The following is an 18,818-nucleotide window of genomic DNA, read 5'->3' as shown; positions in this document are numbered from 1 at the left end:
TTCCAACTTTATCTTTTCACTGTAATTCACAGTAATAATGTTTTACATCACAATGGGTACGCAAATGTGCACATATGATGCAACACAAGTTTTAAGAAATCTTAATTTTACATCCTCTTGTATTTCCTTTTAAAAAATGCTAGAACAAGAAAAAAAATTTTTAAGGAAAAAATAGCAAAACAAATTTTAAAAAATGCTAGGGGGAAAAAATGCTGGGGGAAACCTTAGAGGACATGACAGGGCAATTGATAACATTTGGATAGGGACTGTAAATTAGACAATTATGTCAGTGTTAAATTTCTTGCTTTGGAAATTGTGCTGTGACTGCACAGAATAATGCCCTCTTAGAAAAGACACACGTGTGTCCCCAGGTTACCATCCACAGACACACAAGAAGCCAGTGAGACAAAATGTGAACAGTTGGTGAAGTGGGGTAAAGGGTGTACAGAAGGTTCTCAGACTCTTCTCACAATTTTTCTCTGAAGTTTGAAGTTATATCACATAAAGAGGTAGGTAAAAAATTGCTCGTTCAGACACTAAATGGACTTTGCTCTCTGCTAACGGGTGTGTGCAGGGTGCATTTGAAAGGGGGGGTCTGTGCAAGGTGGTGCCGGGTGCCCTGTTCCCTGGCACCACGCTGAAGCACACAGGGTACTCAGCGCACAGTCACCGGCAGGAGTATTTCCTGTGTCTCTTATTTTCACTTTTTGTTCAGGTCTCTGTTGTGACATCTGGTTTACTTAAGCTGATTAAAGATGCAACTTTATCCTTTCATCCTGATGCCCTCTGGAAGGATCCTGAAGGGGAGGGAGGAGGGCAGCTCTGGGTGTGGACTGATAGCAGATTTTATCACAGGCTTCCCTCCTTCCCAGCCACCTGCGGCTTTGGGCAAATATGCCTCTGGGTGGAGGGATTCACTTCCACCTGGAGGACTGTTAAGGAGCTAAATGAGAACACGTGTGTGAGAGAGCCAGGCACGGGATGCAGCGGGGTCCAGGTCTTAAGGAAGAGGCACCTCTCTAGCACATTTCTGCAGGACGCCAGCCTTGGCTGTTGATGCAACTTCAGGGACACGGGTGACTGCAGGCTTAGGAGTTCTCTGTGTCCTGAGGGCAGAGCTATGCTAATTATATGTGGGTAGTATGATTTGGCCTATACATTATTTATGTGTGTGAGATATGGGTTCTGCTTTCTAAGGGGATTTGCCATTAGCTGAATTTCATCCCCTGCACATTGTTAGTGCAACTAACAAGGAGAGTAACTTGGAAAGAAAATACTTGGACTGCGTTGCCAGTTCTAGTTCCCCAGTTATTTTTAAGTATTTCCTAACTCGTATGTGTGTTTGCTGTTTCCTAGTGCGAGATTTTCGAAGAACCATGCAGGAAGAACACATTCCGTGAAAGATGTAAGTTATCGTTTTATATTTTAATATAATGCTCGTAATTGAAAATGCAAAATAACATTGTGTGGGAGACTCAGTATTCCGTAGACTCAGTAAGCTCTGTTTTCCTGTAGTGGAAAAGTATATTCATTTTCCTCCTGTTCTTTCCAGTACAAGGGAGAAAGCATTAACATTTTGAATCTCTTTCTGGGCCTAGGTTGGTTTCATTTTCATTTTGATAATTGACATTATTTAAAAATTGTATAGTGTTCTGTATTTTGCTTTTTTCACTTGTAGCCATTTCTCCATGTTGTTACACTTTTCCGCAATTATGATCTCATCATATTCCATGTAGTTTTACTCACATGGTATTTTTACTTTAGGGTGTGGCGAGTCTTAGAAATAAATGTGTGTGAAGGCAGGTGCATTTCTTTAATACTCCCAGCTCACTGCATATTATTTTCCAGTGACTTGTCGAGCTGGCCTTAGAGACTCACATGAAACACCTCAGGCAATGTGTCTGCTTGGGGTTCTCCCTGCTCTGTGCCCCACCCCTGGTTCTCTCTCTTGGAGGGTGTCTCCCGCTGCTCCCCTGGGCCCCTGGCTTTGGAGGGGGCCCTCTTCTCCCCTGGAAAGCCCTGGGATCCCTCTGCGCCCCCACCCCAGCCCGCTCGTTCTCTGGATGGCTTTCTCCAGCTTCCTGTCCTTTTCTCGGGAAGGCAGCTGCCATCCAGGGTTGGGGGCGCCTCTGCTCAAGGAGGCCAGAGGACCCGTCAGCCCCCCTTCAGCGCCCCTTCCAGCCCCACACACCCCTCGAGTGGTTTCTCACGGAGGGTCTGTGAGTGCGAGTCTATGTTTGTCTCTCAGTCTTATTCCGTCTCCTGTATTTCTTCTCCAGAATTTCCTCACATTTTCTTGTCTGTGAATGGCTCCTTTCACTTTGTCCAGAGCTACTGAATGTTTTTTCTAATTTTCTGTGTCTTGTGGTCTTTCATGAGGATGTGAGGGGCAGTCTTCATGGAGCTTATTAGTATATTGCCCTGTAAGCCCAGTCTCTTTCCTTCACTCAGGACTTTTTACCCCTGTATATCCTCAAAACTGAGGAAGACTCTCTTAATCTCTCCTTGCTGTTCTTTGGAACTCTGCATTCAGATGGGTATATCTTTCCTTTTCTCCTTTGCCTTTAACTTCTCTTCTCTTCTCACTATTTGTAAGGCCTCCTCAGACAACCATTTTGCCTTTTTGCCTTTCTTTTTCCTGGGGATGCTCTTGATCACCGACTCCTGTACAGTGTCTCAAACCTCCATCCATAGTCCTTCAGGCACTCTTATCAGATCTAATTCCCTTGAATCTATTTGCCACTTCCATTGTATAATCATAAGGGATTTGATTTAGGTCATACCTGAATGTCTAGTGGTTTTCCCCACTTTCTTCAATTTAAGTCTGAATTTTGGGACAAGGAGTTCAATCAATCTGATTTCACTATCTGGTGATGTCCATGTGTAGAGTCATTTCTTGTGTTGTTGGAAGAGGGTGTTTGCTATGACCAGTGCGGGCAAAACTCTGTTAGCCTTTGCCCTGCTTCATTCTGTACTCCAAGGCAAAACTTGCCTGTTACTCGAGGTATCTCTTGACTTCCTACTTTTGCATTCCAGTCCCCTGTGATGAAAAGGACATTTTTTTTTTAGTGTTAGTTCTAGAAGGCCTTGTAGGTCTTCATAGAAGCATTCAACTTCATTTTCAGCATTACTGTTCGGGGCATAGGCTTGGATTACTATGATAGTGAATGGTTTGCCTTGGAAATGAACAGAGATCATTCTGTCGTTTTTAAGACTGCACCCAAGTACTGCATTTCAGACTCTTGTTGACTATGATGTTGTTGACTTTTGTTGACTACTCCATTTCTTCTAAGGGATTCTTGCCCACAGTAGTAGATATAATGGTCATCTGAATTAAATTCACCCATTCCAGTCCATTTTAGTTCACTGATTCCTAAAATGTGGTTGTTCACTCTTGCTATCTCCTGTTTGACCACTTCCACTTTACCTTGGTTCACGGACCTTGGTTTGGGAGCTTTGGGGTAAGTGGCTGTTTCTGGAGAGCAACCCCTTGGTGGTTTAGGAGTGGCTGGCTGTGACCCGTGGCCCTGTGAGCTAAAGATGGTTTTTATATTTTTAAATGAGTGAAGTAAAATCAAAGAAGACTATCTCATGGCATGTGAAAGCATGGAGCTCAGGTTTCAGGCTCCATGAGGCTGTATTGCAGCACATTTGTGCTGCTCTTTCTGCACCGCCCTGTCTGCTTCCACACCGCGATGGCTGAGCTGAGCGGCCGCAGAGCCTCACGGTCCGCGGTCTTGGGTACAAGGGACCCTCGAACAACACAGGTTTGAGCTGGGAGGGATGACTCTACCCGGATTGTTCTCAGTAGTAGGTTCTACACTATCCACAGTTGGTTGAAACCCCCGCAAGTGGAACCTCGGATGAGACCAGCTGCTAGGGTCGTACGGGGATTTTCCACTGTGCGGAGGCTGGGCGCCCCAACCCCTGCGTTGTTCAGTGGTCAACTGTGTTTACCCCCTGGTCCTTTCTAGAAAAGTTCCCCCACCCCGCCTTAGATCACCAGAAGAGCCTCTGCCCCCAAGGGAGTGCGAAGGCTCGCTCCTTGGGCACCGGCGGGAGCAGCAGTGTCCTTGCCACGTAGGTCGGCTTTGTGATGTTCTTGCTCGGTATGGCTGGTTCGGTGACTTGAACTTTGTTCACTTTCAGAAAGCTGGCCAGACGCACAAGCCTCTGGATGTATTTGAGTTTCCTGATGATTCTCGGTTCTCAAGCCTCAGCAGGCTGGGCGAAAATGAGAAAGATGAAGAATCCTATGAAAGCTTTGGTTAGTATTTTCAATCTATATTCTGAAAACTTTAAAGTACTTCGAGCAATAGCATTTAGGCTAGTTACTAATAAAAATGTAGAAATGCCTTTATATATAAAAGCAAGGTGGTCCCCACATGAATACAGTGTTCTGGGGAGTATTTGATAATTTGAGTTAATTTTTCTCACTTCTAGGTACCCTGAAGCTAAGAAAAAGTGGGGCTCTGCTGGTAGCACTGGTCAGCGAGCCGGCCAGGTTAGGGTTCCTGTTACAGGGCTTTGTAACAAGAGGGATGTAGACTAATACTTCTCACTTCTTACCTCCAGTAGTCACATGGAAAGGGGCTTTACCTTAGGGAGGACCAGAGGGATATTTTTTCTTCTCTTAGACACCAGAAGGCAGAGGATGCTGCGGGAGAGCTTCGCCTATGGGCCCAGGAGTGTTTGGGAGACAGGGCTGCCACCTGGCGGACCAGGGAGGGGGGTGTGACCTGTCCAGATGGGCCTGCTCTCTGTTGTCACTGGCCGCTCTAGAGGCCAGAAATGGTATAGAAAGTGCTAGTTCCACATCTAGAACAGCAGTGATCAGATATTTTTTGTAGGAGTAAGTTTCAAGGGAATTTTGACAACATAAACCTTCTCACATACTTTTTATTTGGTATCTAGTATTTTGAGTCTAATTTTTGTTAATAAAAGAAAATACTGTACTTTTGGCATGATGAAAAGTAATCATTATCAGAACATGTTATAATGACCTGATAAAATGTTCTAATTTCTTAGCTAAAAGAAATCTAAATGTAAAAGATCTGAATCTAAAATCATAATTTTAAAAATTGAGATATAATTCACATGCCATACAATTCACCGTTTTAAAGTGTATGGTTCAGTTCAGTTTTAGTGTAGTCACAAGATGGTACAACCATCACTGTTTTCTATTCCAAGATGTTTTAATCATCCCAGAAAGAAACTCCACTCCCATTAGTAATTTCTCTGGAGCCCTTTGGCAACCATGAACCTATTTCTTGTCTCCATGAGTCTGTCTGTTCTGAATATTTAAATAGATTCATACACAATGTATGTGGTCATCTGTGACTGGCTTCTTTCATTTAGGGTAGTATTTTCAAGGTTCATCTACATGGTAGTAAGTATCAGTTCTTCATTCCTAAAAATTCTTACAGTTCAATAGTCCATTGTTTGGATAGGCCTCATTTTCTTTTTTTCAAAATCTATTTTTAATTAAAAATTGTCTTACACAATTTTAAGGCTTACTTTCCATTTACAGTTACTACGAAATCTTGGCTGTATTCTCGGTGTTGTATAGTACACCTGAGCCTGGTCCACCCAGATTTGCACCTCTCATCCCCCTCCTCTGTACCACCCCGCTCCTCTCCCCACTGGCAAGCCACTGGTTTTTCCTCTGTATCTGGGAGTCTGCTTCTTTGATGTTACATTCACTAGTTTGTTGTGTTTTTGCGTTTCGCATATAAGTGATGTCATACAGTATCTGTCTTTCTCTGTCTGACTGACTGCTCTTAGCATACTGCCCAGGAAGTTCCTAGAAAACACTCACCTAGGTATCACCACCCAGATTCAGAAGCAGAATGTTGCCACTGTGATGGAAGCCTCTTGTGTGTCCTGGTAGTCATTGCTGTTCCCTCCTTCTGGATGTAAAGTGATCCCTGTCATCTTTCTAACATTTTGTTTTAGTTTTGCCTGCTTTTGAGCTTTATGTAAATGCTCTCACACATTATGTATTCTCTCTTATCATACGTTATGTGTTCTTTTCTGGCTCTCTTGCTCACTTATTTCCTTTTGTGAAATCATCTAAACAGCTATGAAAAGTAAAAGTGAAAGTCGCTCAGTTCTGTCCGACTCTTTGCAACCCCATGGGCTATACAGTCCATGGAATTCTCCAGGCCAGAATACTGGAGTGGGTAGCCTTTCCCTTCTCCAGGGGATCTTCCCAACCCAGGGATCAAACCCAGGTCTCCCACACTGCAGGCAGATTCTTTACCAGCTGAGCTACAAGGGAAGCCCAAGAATACTGGAGTGGGTAGCCTATCCCTTCTCCAGCAGATCTTCCTGACCCAGGAATCGAACCAGGGTCTCCTGCATTGCAGGCGGATTCTTTGCCAACTACCTACCGGGAAAGCCCCTAAACAGCTATAGGTAGTGGTGGTTGTTCATTTTCATTGGTGTGAGTTGCTATATTGTATGATGATACCACATATTAGTCATGCTAACTAATCTTGAAAGAATAATTGTGTTTTTTTGGTTATTTGGAACAATACTGAGATGATCATTCCTGTATGTTTCTTTATTTTTTTTTATTTATTTTTAATTGGAGGATAATTGCTTTACAATGTTGTGTTAGTTTCTGCTGTAATATATGATGTTTGTTTTTCTGACTTACTTCACAGGGTCTAGGTTCATCCACCTCACTTTTAACTGACTCAAATTTGTTCCTTTTGATGATTGAATAATACTCTGTTGTATATATGTACTACACCTTCTTTATCCACTCATCTGTTGATGGATATTTAGGTTTCTTTCGTGTCCTGTCTATTGTAAATAGTGCTGCAGTGAACATTGGTGTACATGTGTCCTTTTGAATTAGGGTTTTCTCGGGGTATATGCCCAGAAGTAGGATTACTGGGTCATATGGTAGTTTTTTCCTAGTTTTTTAAGGAATGTCCATACCATTCTCCTTAGTGCCTGTATTAATTTACATTCCCACCAGCAGTGTAGGATTGTTTCCTTTTCTCCACATCTTATCCAGCATATATTCTTTGCAGATTTTTTGATGATGGCCCTTCTGACCAACGTGAAGTGATGTTGTTCAGTCACTCAGTCCTGTCTGACTCTTTGCGACCCCATGGACTGCAGCACGCCAGGCTACCCTGTCCTTCACCATCTCCCAGAGCGTGCTCAGACTCATGTCCATTGGGTCGGTGGTGCCATCCAACCATCTTGTCCTCTGTTCGCCCCTTCTCCTCCTGCCCTCAATCTTTCCCAGCATCAGGGTCTTTTCCAATGAGTCAGCTCTTCACATCAGGTGGCCAAAGTATTAGAGCTTCTTTAGCTTCCTTCCAATGAATATTCTGGGTTGATTTCCTTTAGGATTGACTGGCTTGATCTCCTTGCTGTCCAAGGGACTCTCAAGACTCTCCTCCAACAGCATAGTTCAAAAGCATCAATTATCCAGTGCTCAGCCTTCTTTATGGTCCAACTCTCACATCCATACATAATTTCTGGAAAAACCATAACTTTGTGGAACTTTATCAGTAAAATGATTTCTCTGCTTTTTAATATACTTTGTAGGTTGGTCATAGCCTTTCTTCCAAGGAGCAAGCGTCTTTTAATTTCATGGCTGCAGTCACCATCTGCAGTGACTTTGGAGCCCAAGAAAAGAAAGTCTGTCCCTGTTTTCATTGTTTCCCCATCTATTTGCCATGAAGTGATGGGACCAGATGCCATGATCTTAGTTTTCAAATGCTGAGTTTTAAGCCAGCTTTTTCACTCTCCTCTTTCACCTTCATCAAGTGGCTCTTTAGTTCCTCTTTGCTTTCTGCCATTAGGGTAGTGTCATCTGCATATCTGAGATTATTGATATTTCTCCCAGCAATCTTGATTTCAGCTTGAGCTTCATCCAGCCTGTCACTTTGCATGATGTGCTCTGCATGGAAGTTAAATAAGCAGGGTGATGATATACAGCCTTGACGGACTCCTTTCCCAATTTTGGATCAGTTCATTGTTCCATGTCCGGTTCTGACTGTTGCTTCTTGATCTGTGTACAGGTTTCCCAGGAAACAGATAAGGTAGTCTGGTATTCCCATCTCTTTAAGATTTTTTCCACAGTTTGTTGTGATCCACACTTTCAAAAGCATTAGCATAGTCTATGAAGCAGAAGTAGATGTTTTTCTGGAATTCCCTTGCTTTTTCTGTGATCCAACAAACATTGGCAATTTGGTCTCTGGTTCTTCTGCCTTTTCTAAATCCAGCTTGTATATATGGAAGTTCTCTGTTCATGTGTTGTTGAAGCTTAGCTTGAAGGATGTTGAGCATGACCTTGCTAGTGTGTGAGATGAGTGCAGTTGTGCTGCGGTTTGAACATTCTTTGGCATTGCCCTTCTTTGGGCTCAGATTATGTACTCCTTATTGCCAGATTCAAACTTAAAGTAAGGAAAACCACTAGGCCATTCAGGGATGACCTAAATCAAATCCCTTATGATTATACAGTGGAAGTGGCAAATAGAGTCAAGGGATTAGATCTGATAGACAGAGTGCCTGAAGAACTGTGGACGAAGGTTCACAACACTGTACAGGAGGCAGCGACCAAAACCTCCCCAAGACAAAGAAACACAGCAAGGCAAATGGTTGTCTGAGAAGTCTTTACAAATAGCTGAGAAAAGAGAAGCAAAAGGCAAAGGATAAAAGGAAAGATATACCCATCTGAATGCAGAGTTCCAAAGAATAGCAGGGAGATATAAGAAAGCCGTCTTAAGTGAGCAATGCAAAGAAATAGAGGAAAACAATAGAATGGGTAAGACTAATGATCTCTTCAGGTAAATTGGAGACACCAGGGGAACATTTCTTGGAAAGATGGGCACGATAAAGGACAGAAATGGTATGGACCTACCAGAAGCAGAAGATACTAAGAATAGGTGGCAAGAATACACAGAGGAACTGTACAGAAAAGGTCTTAATGACTTGGAAACCACAATGGTGTGATCACTCATCTAGAGCCAGACATCCTGGAGTGTGAAGTCAAGTGGGCCTTAGGAAGCATTACTATGAACAAAGCTAGTAGAGGTGATGGAATTCCAGCTGAGCTATTTCAAATCCTAAAAGATGATGCTGTGAAAGTGCTGCACTCAATATGCCAGCAATTTTGGAAAACTCAGCAGTGGCCACAATACTGGAAAGGTTCAGGTTTCATTCCAGTCCCAAAGAAGAAAATGCCAAAGAATGCTCAAACTATCCCACAATTGCGCTCAACTGTACCCTTTGCTCCCCCTTGGTCTTGTTCCCAGGTCTCTGGAAATTGAGTATCTGGGTATAATGGTAGAAGGGGTAAGGGGTGGGAACGATGCCATTTCTGTTATGGGCATCAGAGCTGCTTTCTTTGCATCCCAATCTGCCCAGTTGTTTCCTTGGATAATTTGAGAAATTCCCTTTTGATGCTTGTGGCAGTGAATGACTGCTATGTATTTTGGTTTTTGAGCTGCTTCTATGAAATGCAAAATCTCAGCCTCATACTTTACAGAGGAATTTCTTGTACTTAAAAGTTCTCTTTTTTTTCCGATAGCTCCACTAGCATGTAAAGCATGGAAGGCATATTTTGAGTCTGTGTATGTATTTATAATTTATCTTTTCTCTAGGGTTAAGGCTCAGGTTAGAGCTGTCAGTTCAGTCTTCTGGGCTGAAGTGTAGGCCGGGAAAGGTTTTGCTTCTCGGACACTCTGAGCACTCATGATAGTATCCCCTGCCCTCCTGACTCCATCCTTAATAAAGCTACTGCTGACAGTAAACCATTCGTCCTCGGTTTTCTGTAGCTTAGTCTCTTAGATTAGATTTACGGGCATAAACCTGGTCAAGGGTTCTGAGGCAAGATTCTGTTGGCTGTGGGCTCTCACCAGGCTTAAGCATAGCCAAGTTGAGGGTATGTAAAGTTTTGTAGGTTAGTTCTCATGATTCAAGGATCACTGCGTGGTATTAGTAGGACGGCCTCCAGTTAGCCAGTAGTGACCTATAATCTCCAGAATTCCTTGTACTTGATGACGGGATTGGACTTCTGCTGCTGTCCAAAAGTAAGCTTGTTAGTTTCTTCCAGTTATAAAGTGGTGGCAGCTACTGCGTGGAGACAACCAGGCCAACCTTGGGCCGTGAAATCTAGTTATTTGGAAAAATGCCCAACAGGCTCAGAATCTTCTCCGGCTTCTGTATAAGAACCACAGAGCCTTGCCTTGCTTTTCAGCCACACACAGGATGAATGGCATTTTCAGATCGGGGTGACTGAGAGCAGGCGCTCTGATAAAGGTCTGGTTGATAATCATGTGAAGCCTTTTCCTGTTCCTCATTCTAAAGTAACGGTTCTATATCTGAGCATTAGTGACTTGATACAGAGGCTTAGCCATTGGCCCAAATTTTGGAATCCAAACTCTACAAAATCCTACCATGTGGAAAAAGGTAGAGATGTCTTTTTTTTTTTTAGTTTATTTTTAATTGAAGGATAATTGCTTTACAGAATTGTGTTGGTTTCTGCCAAACATCATCAATCAGCCATAAGTACACATGTATCCCCTCCCTCTTGAACCTCCTTCCCATCTCCCTCCCCATCCCACCCCTCTAGGTTGGTACAGAGCCCCTGTGTGAGTTCCCTGAGTCATGTAGCAAATTCCCGTTGGCTATTTTACAAATGGTAATGTAAGTTTCCATGTTGCTCTCTCCATATATCTCACCCTCTCCTTCCCCCCCTCCACCCCACGTCCATAAGTCTGTTCTCTATGTCTGTTTCTCCATTGCTACCCTGCAAATAATTTCATCAGTATCATCTTTCTAGATTCCATATATACATGTTAGTGTAGAGTATTTGTTTTTCTCTTTCTGACTTACTTCACTTTGTATAATAGGCTTTAGGTTCATCTACCTCATTAGAACTGACTCAAATGTGTTCCTTTTTATGGCTGAGTAATATTCCATTGTGAAATATTACTTTCCAAATTTCCCCTTTCCATTGTGAAAGGAAAGTGAAAAGGCTGGCTTAAAACTCAACATTCAAAAAACTCAGATCATGGCATCCAGTCCCATCACATCATGGCAAATAGATGGGGAAACAATGGAAACAGTGACAGACTTTATTTTCTGGGGCTCCAGAATCACTGCAGATGGTGAGTGCAGCCATGAAATTAAAAGACGCTTGTTCCTTGGAATAAAAGCTCTGACAAACCTAGACAGCAGAGACATTAAAAAGCAGAGACATTAAAAAGCAGAGACATTACTTTTCCGACAAAAGTCTGTCTAGTCAAAGCTATGGTTTTTCCAGTAGTCATGTATGGATGTGAGAGTTCGACTATACAGAAAGCTGAGCGCCGAAGAATTGATGCTTTTGAACTGTGGTGTTGGAGAAGACTCTTGAGAGTCCCTTGGACTGCAAGGAGATCCAACCAGTCCATCCTAAAGGAAATCAGTCCCGAATATTCATTGGAAGGACTGATGCTGAAGCTGAAACTCCAATACTTTGGCCACTGGATGCGAAGAGCTGACTCATTTGAAAAGACCCTGATGCCAGGAGGGGTTGGGGGCGGGAGGAGAAGGGGACGGCAGAGGATGAGATGGTTGGATGGCTTCACCGACTCAATGGACATGAGTTTGAGCAAGCTCTGGGAGTTGGTGAAGGACAGGGAAGCCTGGTGTGCTGCAGTCCATGGAGTTGCAAAGAGTCGGACACGAATGAGCGACAGAACTGAATATTCCATTGTGTATACTGCTGCAGCTGCTGGTTAGTCTCTTCAGTCATGTCCAACTCTATGGACTGCAACCTGCCAGGCTCCTCTGTCCATGGGATTCTCTAGGCAAGAACGCTAGAGTGGGTTGCCATGCCCTCCTCCAGGGGATCTTCTGACTAAGGAATCAAACCTGCGTCTCCTGCATTGTAGGCTGGTTCTTTACTGCTGAGCCAGCAGCTATAGCTTTTTATCCGTTCATCTGTCAATGGACATCTAGGTTGCTTCCATGTTCTAGCTATTGTAAATAGTGCTGCAGTGAACATTGGGGTACATGTGTCTTTTTCAGCTTTGGTTTCCTCAGGTAACAGAGATGTTTGTTTGTTTTGGAGTTACTGTCATTGTTTAGTTGCTAAGTCGTATTCAGCTCTTTTGAGACCTGGTAGGCTGCAGCTCGCCAGGCTCCTCTGCCCTTGAAAGTTCCCAGGCAAAAATTTCAGAGTGGGTTACCATTTGACTCTCCATGGGATCTTCCTGACTAATCAATTAAACTCATGTCTGCTGCATTGCAGGCAGATCTTTGCAGTGCTTAGGTCCAAATATAGCTTGTTTTCTGTATGGAGATAATTGTCTATTCCTGGGGTTTATAGTGTATACCAGATATTTAATTCATTGCTCGGAGATTTGTTGTACTTTTGAGAGGCTCTGTAGCCTCAAGGAAATTAAGGACTTAAGTGGTATTTTGATCTGAGACCACCATGGTGAGGTACATATTAATATGTCATGTACATACTATAAAATAGCCCATTCTTTTAGGTGTGTCTCCCATAGTTGTTTTCTTAGGGCCTGGGAGACCAAGTGTGGGCTGTCCTGAAACCCCTGAGACAATACTGTCCAAGTGTATTGTTGCATTTGGCCTGAGTGGAAGTCAAACAATTGTGAGGGGGGATAGGCTTGGATACAAGAAAAGCAATCTTGAGGTTGAGCACAGTAAACCATTTAGCATCCTCAGGGGTTGGGCTAATGTTTTATAAGTATTGGCCACAAGAGGGTAAATAGGGGCCACAGTGCCATCTCCTGCTCTGAGGTCTTGTATCACTCTACTTTCCCCAGTTGGTTTAATAACTGGAAAATAGGAGTATTGCATGGAGACTGGCATGGCGCCGAGAGGCCATGTTGTAAGGGTTTAGGGATGAGGAGTTGTAAGCCCTTCTTTGTTTCCAGCTTCATGGGATATTGTCTCTTGTTAGGGTAAGTGGCTTCTGGCCTAAAGCTGATTCTTTCAGGTTGGGCATTGATGGCCCTCCTGGGTACGCATTGTTTCCAAAATGTGGGTTCACTCCTTGTAGAATATGGCTGGGAATAGGACCTCGCTCTTTTCATTGGTCTTCTGTAGTCAGAGTCAAAATACGGGGCTGTTCGAGGTATCCTAATTGTTTACTGGTCCTAGGGGAGCCCAGAAGGTCCCCTCTCTATTAGTACACCGAGGGACAACCAGAAAGGCAGGTGACATCAGACACTTCAGATTGACACGGGAGAAGCCCAGTGAAATAACGGATGAGAGACTTTCCATCGACAGCAGTCACTGTGCAGCTTTTGGAGAAAAGAGGCCCTGCTTGAAAAATCAGGAAGAAGTAAGTGGCTCAGGTATCAATTAAAAAATCCATCTTATTACCTGTCACGTCAGGAACTACCCAAAGCCCCCTCGATGGAGATAGACCTCTCAGAGGGAGCCTCCAGGATCCCCGTCAGTTTAGCTTGAGCCCTGGCCTGTCTTTCTCATGTTGGGCTCTCTTCTGCTCATTATTAAATACCCAAGGCCACCTCTAGGAGTTGGGTCATCAGGGTTTGTTGCCTAATTGTGCCTTCTGGAGTTTCTGCGGAGTATCAAGGACAGACTGACTGATCAGATGTTGTCATAGCTGGGATTTGCCCTGGGATTGGAGGGTTCAGTGCTAGTGAGTTTTCCAAAAGCCTCCACTAGTGGCCCCTGAAAGAAGGCTGGGTTTTCTTATTCTTCTTGGGTCACTCCTTGAACCCTTTCATAGTTAATTGCATTTTTGATAGGTTTTTTTCATCCCTTCAAATAACACAATGGATCACGTGTTTCATGGCTTCTGTCCCATCCCTGGATTCACAATACCAGTGGGGCTCCTGACTTTGGACTGTGTCTCCATCCATCACAAAATGTTTGGGTTGGTCAGGCTGGTACTATGCCACTGGACTGCTGCCCACATTCTCTGCTTTTCCTCAGGTCCAAAGCAAGTATTATAGTAGAACTATTTGGACATCCTCCCAGTCAAAGGCCAGAGTTAGGGCCTGAAACCCTGCAACAAACTTACCATTGTTTTCAGTATACCGGCCCCGTCTTTGTTTGCATTGGACAAAATCAGTTCAAGAGAAAGGCACGTGTACCCTGACTGTTCCTTCACTGTTTGTCACTTCCCTTCAAGGGCATATTTTCTCTGATCCTGGTTGATAGGAAGTTCCACTATGAGTTTACCCTGGGGGCAGTCAGTCTCCCTTCAGGGGTGATGAAGGGTGTATGGGACATAGGAATGTGGAGTTTGGGATTGGTCATAGGGATCTGGGAAACTCGGTGGCTCTGGGGAAGCAGAGGAGCCTTTGTTTCACCTCTGAGAATTGGAGAAGGTTAAAGGGGATCATCTAAAATGTTGGGAATGCTTTCTGATTCCCCTGGCTTTTGATTACAGGAGCCCAGTAGAACAGGGTTTTGGTAAAGAACCATGAAGGCTTGAACATAGGGAATCTCAGTCTATTTTCCCATCTTGTGACAGTAAAGATCCAGTTGCAAGATGTTATTGTAATTTAGAGACTGATTTTCAGGGCATTTTTCTCCATCTACCTAACGTACATAAAGGCATGGCAGTGTTACAGTAAAGTTTAAGTTTTTTCTTTTCAGTCCTTCTATTTTTTAAAATTCACAGTTTGGTATCTTACTGGTGGCTCAGACAGTAAAGAATCTGCCCACAATGCAGGAGACTCAAGTTCGATCCCTGGGTTGGGAAGATCCCCTGGAGAAGGGAATGGCCACCCACTCCAGTATGCTTGCCGGGAGAATCCCATGGACAGAGGAGCCTGGTGGGCTACAGTCCATGGTATTTTGTAGAGTTGGATATGACTGAGCTACTAACACTACTGCTACTACTAAGTATACATTCCAGATGTGTTTCTTGTGGCTTAGAAGAGGATCCTGCCATACTGAGTAACCTGCAACCAAGAGCGCTTCTAGAATTGAAGTCCAGAGTCCTGGAGACAGTCCTTGGGAGGTTTTTGTCGGAGGGGAGTTGGGTCGTCCTCTGAATTCCTTTCTTATCTGATGGGATTTTGAGAGTCTCTGCTCCCTTTAATTCATAACCTGACATCTCAGGTCAGCCCAATCTCTCCAGTGAGGGGCACCCAATAGGGGACATTTGAAGCAGTGCCAGTGTGTTGGCAGGACTCCACTTGTTGGCCATGAAGCTCATGTCCTATAAAGTTTTCCCTGTGTTGGGGTGTATTCCTTGATGGGGAGCACCTATAAAACCTAGGATATGGGCTGCGTGCAAGTGGCCAGCCCAGTAGTTGGTCTCTCCCTGTGTGAGTGCTGCCAAGTGGAGCCGTGAAGGAAGTCCTGGAGGTGCAAAGTGAACTCCTGGGGGATGTGCAGGGCCTCTCCGATGGGAGACTGAAGTTGGGTACAGTACGAAAGGCCATGGGTGTTAGACAAGGAGGGCCTGGAGGTGGGAGTATTCCCTCAGGGGATTGTTTGGACATGGGGTAAGGTGAGAGACTAGACAGCAGAAGAACCCAAACCCTTTCCTCTGTCTGATGGCTTCGATAAAATCGGGGAGAGGGTAATGATTGTATCTGACACAGGCAGCAGCGAGTTTGGACAATGTTTCCCGCATAATTTAACATACCATATGAACCCAGTTAGTTTAGGATCTTTCTTTGGGGTGCTCCAGGGACCCTTTGAAGCACCCCCAAAGTATCTTGAGGTCAAAAGACCTTTAGTTCAAATTTGATATTTGGGGAGTCTCAAAAATCTCGAAAAGTTTTTTTTTTTTAATGTATTTATTTTTATTTTTGGCGGTGCTGGGTCTTTGTTGCTGCGGCAGGCTTTCTCTGCTTGCAGCGGGCAGGGGCTCCTCTCTCACTGCCGTGTGCAGGCTTCTCATTGTGGTGCCTTGCCTTGTTTCAGCGCACGGGCTCTGAGAGCGTGGCTCAGTAGTTGTGGCTCCTGGGCTCTGGAGCGCAGGCTCAGTACTGTGGCACATGGGCTAGTTGCTCCATGGCAGGTGGGATCCTCCCAAACCCGGGGTCAGGGGTGGAACTGGCATCCCCTGCGTTACAGGCTGTGTCTTTTCCACTGAGCCCCCAGGGGAACCTTTCAGAAAGTTTTAAAACTCCCAGTCAGAGGGAATCATAGAGCCAAACAATGGCTTGTTAAGCTGAGGTGAAAATAATTTTCAGAAGTAAATACAGATCCCTTCAGGGGATAGGAACTCACATGGTCTGCTATCAAAAAGGTGTATTCCAGGAAAACCTTGTTCCCTTACGAGAGAAAAACCAAATTCAGTCTCACATCAACCTATTCTTAATAAAATGTGTTTACCTCATTTAATCCAACTTTAGAAAATTCTGACCACATACAAAATTCCTTTGTCATTGTTCCTCATTTACAAGCATTCACTACTTTCTGTAGCCATATTTTGTCCCTTATTCTTTCCCCATTCAGAAATAGCCAGTTCCAAGGCAAAATCACCTTTTTTCCTTTCAACAAAATACATTTCTATTCTTCATACCCTCTTTTCTGAGAACACACATCCTACTTTCCTTAACAACCATGAACTGTCTTCTACATTAGCATTCTATACGTTGGTGAAGGACATCGCAAGGTGGCACAAAACATCTTTAGTTTTTCTCTCACAAGAAGACAAGAGTTGGTAATTTGGCCCTGTGTATAAATTAATATTCTCAATATTTTATCTTATTTGAAAAGGCCTGGATTTTCAATGAATTCCTATTGTTGAACTTAATTTAGTTTCAATTTACCAAAATTTGCAGAGTGTTTTAGACGGATGTTTCCAAAGCATAATTATTGCTGTAGAGTTTACTAAAAAGTTCTTATCCTGGTTATATTTACTTAAAAATTTCATATCAGCTTATTTTCCCTGTTGACAAATTTCATAACAAACAGTATGTACTTACTAACACTCAATAACCCTAGGTACGATAAAAGTATACTTAATATTGATCACTCTAAAGTCAAGTCTGAATTAATTAAACCCACAAGCTTAAGCTAGCTCTAATGCCAGAGGTTAATTAAATATTGAATATTTCCCAGATCACATGAACCCAAATGTATCCTAGTGAGCCTCTTTTATCTTTCTGAGAATGTATATAAGCACTCAAATTCCTTTAAGCCAATTAAATAGAGCTCATTTAGAAGTTAATTTTCTCTAAAGACAGACCCAGAGATCTCATAGTTGTCTCACTTGAATATAAAGTGGCCCGGCTCCCCCTTCAGTCTGGGGGACGACAGATGAGTCAAGTAGTTCCTGAGAGCCTGGACAGGATAGTCACAGAGGAGAGTGAGTGAAGCTCCTGGAGCTCAGGCAGAGGATCTACATTGCGGAAGCAGAGGAGATAAAAACACACGAACCTGACTTTGTTCTCTAAAATCCCAGCAAGTAACTCAAGGCTGGTGGTGGTTCAGTTGCTCCGTTGTCTCCAATTCTTTGTGACCACATGGACTGCAGCCCACAACTTTCCTGGGTCAATGAGATTTCCCAGGCAACAATACTGGAATGTGTTGCCATTTCCTTCTCCAGGGGATCTTCCCAACCCAGGGACTGAACCCACGTCTCTGTAATTGCAGGCAGCTCTTTGGAGTGCTTAAACCTAAATACAGCTTGTTTTCTGTATGGAGGTAACTGTCTATTTCTGGGTTTTCTGAGATATATACTATATCTCAGATATTTAACTCATTGCTTTGAGATTTGTTGTGACTTTGAGAGGCTTTCTAACCCAAGGAATTAAGGACTTAGTGGTATTTTGATCTGAGACTTTCATGAACATACTGTAGAATAGCCCGTTCTTTTGATGCATCTCCCATAGTTGTTTTCCTTGGACATAAGAGCCGCTATGTAGGCTGTCCTGAGGCCATACTGTCTAGGTGTATTATTGGATTTGTCCTGAGTGGCGGTTAATCCACTCAAAAGCAAACAAATATTGTGAGGAGGGATAGACTAGGATGCAAAGGAAGGCGTCCTTGAGGACAAGAACACTTAAGCATTAGCATCATTAGGGATTTGGGCTAATATTTCATAAGGATTGACCAAAGCAGGTGGTTGGGGACCACAGCATCATTTACTGCTCTGAGGTCTTGTATCACTCAATATTCCTCAGCTGACTTAATAGCCGGAAAAATGGGAGTGTCACATGGAGATTGGCAGGTCACCAAGAGGCAGTGTTTTAAAAATTTGTCTACGAGGGATTGTAACTCCTCCTTTGCTTCCAACTTTATGGGATATTGTCTCTTGTTAGGGTAAGTGGCTTCTGGCCTAAGGCTATTTCTTTCAGGTTGGGCATTGATGGCCATCCAGGGTACTCTTTAGTCCCAAATGCGGGCTCTCCCCTTGTAGAATATGGCTGGGAATAGGACCTTGGTCTTGGTTGGTCTGATGAAATCAGAGTCAAAATACCAAGCTGCTCAGGGTGTCCTAATTGTTTAACGTCCCAAGGGAGCCCTGAAGTGCCTTGGGATAGTCAGTCGTTGTAGTTGTGCGGTCGCTCAGTTGTGTCCAACTCTTTGCGACCCTGTACACTGCAGCATGCCAGCCCTCCCTGTCTTTCATCATCTCCAGAGCTTTCTAAAACACATGTACATTGAGTTAGTGAGCCATCCAACCATCTTGTCCTCTGTCATCCCCTTCTCTTCCTGCCCTCAATCTTTCCCATCATCAGGGTCTTTCCCAGTGAGTCAATTCTTCGCATCAGGTGGCCAAAGTATTGGAGCTTCAGCATCAGTCCTTCCAATGAATATTCAGGACTGATCTTTAGGATGAACTGGTTGAATCTCTTTGTAGTCCAAGGGACTCTAAGGAATCTTCTCCAACA

General features: G+C 43.7%; 1 protein-coding gene across 1 annotated transcript in view; it reads left to right on the top strand.

Moving 5' to 3' along the window:
* CENPU (centromere protein U) overlaps positions 1-18,818 on the top strand; it is a 44,114-nt gene that overhangs the window by 1,853 nt on the left and 23,443 nt on the right. Inside the window, exons 2-3 of the mRNA XM_043893532.1 lie at positions 1,357-1,405; positions 4,150-4,267. Of these exons, the coding sequence (XP_043749467.1) occupies positions 1,357-1,405; positions 4,150-4,267 (167 nt within the window). The remainder of the gene's footprint in view (positions 1-1,356; positions 1,406-4,149; positions 4,268-18,818) is intronic.

The sequence above is a fragment of the Cervus elaphus genome, chromosome 32 (assembly GCF_910594005.1).
Source record: "Cervus elaphus chromosome 32, mCerEla1.1, whole genome shotgun sequence".
In the NCBI taxonomy this organism is placed as follows: Eukaryota; Metazoa; Chordata; class Mammalia; order Artiodactyla; family Cervidae; genus Cervus; species Cervus elaphus.
Note: the sequence above shows the minus strand (reverse complement) of the source record. Positions and strands in the feature narration are given on the sequence as shown.